This window comes from Phalaenopsis equestris, unplaced genomic scaffold, assembly GCF_001263595.1.
Source record: "Phalaenopsis equestris unplaced genomic scaffold, ASM126359v1 Scaffold000221, whole genome shotgun sequence".
Taxonomy (NCBI): Eukaryota; Viridiplantae; Streptophyta; class Magnoliopsida; order Asparagales; family Orchidaceae; genus Phalaenopsis; species Phalaenopsis equestris.
In genome coordinates, this window is record NW_018164663.1 from 458,704 (window position 1) to 463,961 (window position 5,258).

The 5,258-nt window shown below is 36.8% G+C and overlaps 1 protein-coding gene and 1 pseudogene across 1 annotated transcript in view; both read left to right on the plus strand.

The window, feature by feature from the left end:
• Positions 1–2,376: 2,376 nt before the first annotated feature.
• LOC110023172 lies at positions 2,377–3,415 on the plus strand (annotated as a pseudogene).
• The window catches only part of LOC110023177 (homeobox-leucine zipper protein HOX32-like), a 19,395-nt gene continuing 17,432 nt past the window's right edge, over positions 3,296–5,258 (plus strand). The window contains exon 1 of the mRNA XM_020722452.1: positions 3,296–3,351. Coding sequence (XP_020578111.1) covers positions 3,296–3,351 — 56 coding nt within the window. The remainder of the gene's footprint in view (positions 3,352–5,258) is intronic.

The following is a 5,258-nucleotide window of genomic DNA, read 5'->3' on the forward strand; positions in this document are numbered from 1 at the left end:
AAATATAGTGTAACGACATATCCGCATTGTGGTGTAACGAACAACACCAAATTGAAAGTCTGGTGATAACTCTTAGCCTCAGAGATACTAACAATCGTCGACCAACGCCTCCGGCCGCTATCTACCACCACCTGTCAACCATCATATATTGCCGTCGGTCGCCCCTATTCATCGTTGTGGGAAAACTCTGCTAGTTAACAATGTATCTAGAATATGGTGTAGCAGCATATATCAAATATTGTATAATAACATATTACAAATGTGATCTAATAAAGTATCCCAAATGTGGTGTAACAAATAACTTCGTTTTGAAATCATAGATATAACTTTCAGCCTCCATAACTACCAACCACCGCTCGCCTCTTTTCTTCACCCTCTGAGAACATAGATAGCTAACGACATACCCCAAATATAAGGGAATGATATATCTCAAGCAACGTGATGTATCTCGAATATGGTATAACAATGTTTCATAAATATGGTGTAAGGAAACAACATTGTATTGAAGATCACACGATAAATTCTGATAATAACTGCATATAACTACCATATTCAAAATAAGACGACATTTTTTGGACTCTTGAAGTTTTCTTTATACTTTATAAAAATAAATACAGTGCTCATTGTAGAATTATAATCTCATTTTCCCCAAGGAAATAAATGCAATCAGCAACTACAACCCATATGGCCACCTGAAGCTATTTCAGTCACCATCAACGACCTCTATGGCCAACTAACACTATTATAGCCTCCAACTATGGCTTATGTGATCAATAGAAGCTATTGTAGTCACCAATTATGGCCCTCACGGTTGAATGATGCTACTACAACTACCAGTTATGTCCTATGTGACAAACTAAGGCATAAATAAATATCTGCTATTGCACCTTCCAACTATGACTTCTATGATCAACTGATGCAACTACAACAACCAACATGTACCTATGTAACATACTGCTACTGCACTAACAACTATAGTCTATGTGACCAAATACGATCTATGTGGCTAATTTTTACAGTAACTTTCAACTATGGCTTCTGTGGTTAGCTGACACTACTATAATAACCAACTATGACTTGCATTACCAACTGCTGCTTATGTGGCTAATTGTTACTGCAGCTACCAACTACGGTCTATGTGACTGCTATGGCCAATGTGACTAATATCTACTGCAGCTTCTGACTATGGTCTTTGTGTTCAACTAACCCTATTGCATGTACTACTTGTGACTTATGTGGCTAACTACTACTGCAGTTTCCAACTATGGTCTCTATGACCAACTGACGCTAATGTAACTATCAATTATGATATATGTAACCAACTACGATCAACAACTACAACTTCCAACCATGACCTCAATGGTCAGCTAATGCTATTGCAACAACCAACTAAGGACTATGTGACCAAAAACAACCTTAACGGCTTAATGTTACTGCTACTGCCAACTACAACCTATATGGATAAGTGCTATTACAGCTTTTAACTATGGCTTTTGTGGCCAACTAAACCACAACTATCAATTATGACTGAATTGATGCTACTGAAGAGATCAATTATGACCTATGTGGCTAACTGCTACTAAAACTTCCAACTATGGATCACTGTGGCTTACTAACACTTTACAGCTACTAGCTTTTGAATATATGGTTATTTACTACTACAAATTCCTACTACGATCTCTGTGGCAAATTGACGCTCTTTCAATCACTGACTGCAACCTTGATAGTAAATTACTACATTTGAGTAACCAAATAAGACCTTTATAGTTCACTATACTATTAGAACAAAAAAATCACGCTTATTGTAGCCCAATTATAGCTATTATCACTAAATTACTATTGCATGTATTAACTATCAACATTATAATTACATTCTATCTAATTCAGGAAAAAATAGGCCTATGTACTTAATAGCAGATTATTTTTATTAGCCTAAGTTCTATAGTTTTTTCACTTTCTAGAAGGATTTTTACATGTAAAAAAATTTAGTGTCCAGTCTTGTTACTTTTGTATTACCTGTGTATGTGCCAAAATTTCGAGCAACACAACATTAAAAATGAATCTCCCAACACATAAAAATGTATATTCAAATTTAATTAAAATAATTTTTTTTATTAATTGAATTTATTTTAAAACTATGTAATATAAAAAAACTAATAATTTTGTATTAGGTGTATTCCAAAATAACTTTAACGAATACTTTATTATATTTAAAGTTTAGTCAAAAAAATATGTGGATTTAAATTATTATTATTATTATTTTATTTTTTGTTGGAAAATGTATTGCGATCTCATGATAAAAAGTGATACACTCAACTAGTCCACCAGGTAAGTGCATTTAAATTATTTTTTAAATACCACTTTATTGCCCAATTTTTGACCTAATTCTCCTCGGAACCCCATTTTAAATTGGTCTGTTTCAGCAAACCGAGCAAGCAAACCCCAAGCAAATTCGCAGCAAGGTAAAAAACAATGGCCGATCTCTACCGTAACGCCGATCAAGTCAAGTTGTACGCCTCAATCCGGCCGAACTACCCACCCGAGCTCTTCCAATTCGTCGCCTCGAAAGCTCCGAACCGCCATCTCGCCTCGCCGGGGACGCCGGACCGGGGGGGGGCCGGGCCGCCGTATCTCTCTCCTCCCTCTTCGACTCCGTTGTCGCCACCGACTCCAGCCCTGAACAGATCTCCCACGCCCCAACCCATCTCCCCAACGTCCGCTTCGCCGTCACACCCCCATCGCTTCCCCTCGCCGATCTCCACCGTCTCGTCGCCCCACCCGGCTCCGTCGACCTCATAACCGTCGCCACGGCTCTGCACTGGTTCGACATCCCCGCATTCTTCGAGCAGGCGAGATCGGTCCTGCGCCGCCCCGGCGGAGTGTTAGCCGTGTGGTGCTATGACGGGTTCCCGATCGTCGATGGGGGGAGGGTGGACGAAATCTATCGGAATTTGATGCATGCGGTTTGGCCCTACGTGAAGAAGGAGATCCGGGAGATGGTTGCGAGCGGGTATGCAGGGGTGGAGTTTCCTTTCGAGGCAGTGGAGGGGGTGGAGGAAGGGACGGCGCCGGTGAAGGGGTTTGCGGCGGAGTGGGAGATGGGGGTGGAGGGGCTGATTGCTCTGTTGCAGACAGGGACGGGGTATCAGAGGGCGAGAGAGGCGGGGGTGGAGGTGCTGACGGAGGAGGTGGTGGAGGAGTTGAAGCGGGCTTGGGGTGAGGATGGAGAGGAGGTGAAGAAAGTGAAATATCCGATTCGGCTTAGGATTGGAAGGGTGGGATGGAACTAGGCGGCATGGTGGACGGATGTTTCGCTGTGTGGTTTGGCTTCCGGCTCTCGCTTGTTCTTGTGTTTGAGGAATAAATGAGCATCAATACGATCAAATAACGCACCTAATAAAATAATTGCTCCTAATTCGCACCCTCTCTCTCTCTCTCTCTAATTTTTCATTGATTTAGTATGATTTTTAGTGCAGATTTTATTGTGATCTCATGATGATGTTGGGAGAAATATTACATCTGAAATAATTGCTCCTAATTCGCACCCTCTTTAATTAGAAGAAATACGATCGAAGTTTTATTGATAAAAAATAAAAATTCTATTTCGCATGAGTAGCCTTTCATAGTGTTGGATTTATTTTATATATATATTGTTTTCAAAAGGAGGCTTTTTAAAAGAGTTTTGATTTTGAAAGTAAGAATGAACCGATCTCCAATATTTAATTATTTAAATAATCGAACATGATATTAAAGTAATTTGTCATCTCGAAAGATGAAGATATGACTTAGTAATGAGTTTAATTATTCAAACTAAGAAATTTAGTTGTTTGGTCTGCAAAAACGTCAATAGATCTTTCCCCCATCTCATCCAAAAATTATATAGAGTTTAGATTATTAGGGATAATAATTTCCTATAGGTTCAAGTTTCTATAGTTAATTTTATCTTAAACAGTCAAAATCACTTTAAAAAATTATAGATTAAAATTGAAGTCATGTCTTGAAGAATTCAAAGTTTAGTTTCCACGACTGATTATAGGAAAATCAATTGGGAAAGACACAATGTGTAGCAGTTATGTCTGAAACCGAAAGGAATGAAAAGTAGAAGATGTCGAAAATACTGATAAAACCTCAGTCACATCTTAACTATCCTATGATTTGCCTTTACATTTTTAAAGAGAAGTTTTTTAATGTTTCAATCCTACAATTTATTTGAAATTTTAGGACTTCTATTGCACAACATACAATTATGCAAAAGTCTAAAAAAAATATGAGGATTTACATCATATTAGATAAACAATATTGAAATTCAAAAAAAATTAGGACTTATATTGCACGACATAAAATCATGCAAAAGCTTAAAAGGGTGTGAGGATTTACATCATAATAAACGTCCAACCTCAGAATCCTAGAAACTTATGTCAGACTCGTTAATCAACATCATCTGAGATAACGTCGATGGTTTAGTTGAGGTTCATCATTCGCTTCATGTTTCGTCTTATTTGGATATCTCACATGTTGATAGTTGACTATCCATAACACCACCAAACTCTATAAAGAAAATGACTCAAGAAAAGAAGAAAACAATGTCTTGAAAGGCCTAACCTAGGTTCATATTATTTACTTAAAATAGCACTACAAAACATATTTAGGTTAGTGGGTATGTAAAAAGCTTATTATGAAAGAAGAGACTATTGAAAACTAATTAAATTTTATTTTATGCAACACTAGTCAAGATCCTACGGTTATGTTATCCCGGTACTGCTGATGGTTTTGGATTTACTTAGCTAAGAGAGGTAGTTAAACCTGCTCAAACTAGAAGACTTTTGCTATCAATCATGTGTTGCATTGTCTAAGAAGCTCTCATAAATTTGAAGGGTGAAGACTTCAATTTGGAGTTTTATAGGATAAGTCCTTATTTATACTTCAATCACTTCTACCTAGGTTGGAAATATTTTTTAAGGGTTTATCTTCATTTCATTAACAATTTTGTTCAATTATTTGAGTTGCAACACCTCTATATCTTACATTTAGTAAGTGAAAAGGTAATATATTATCATAACTTTTACCCATTTATAACCTTTTGCATATTATATTAATTTGATTGAAGTTCCAACAAACCCATCATGTTTCATTCTTTACAGTAATATATTATCATAACTTTTACCCATTTAGCCCCTAATATAATCCAATTTCAATTAAAAGAAATTTTCAAGTGTTAATATAATATTTATAGATATACCTTTCTAAAGAAAATTTAA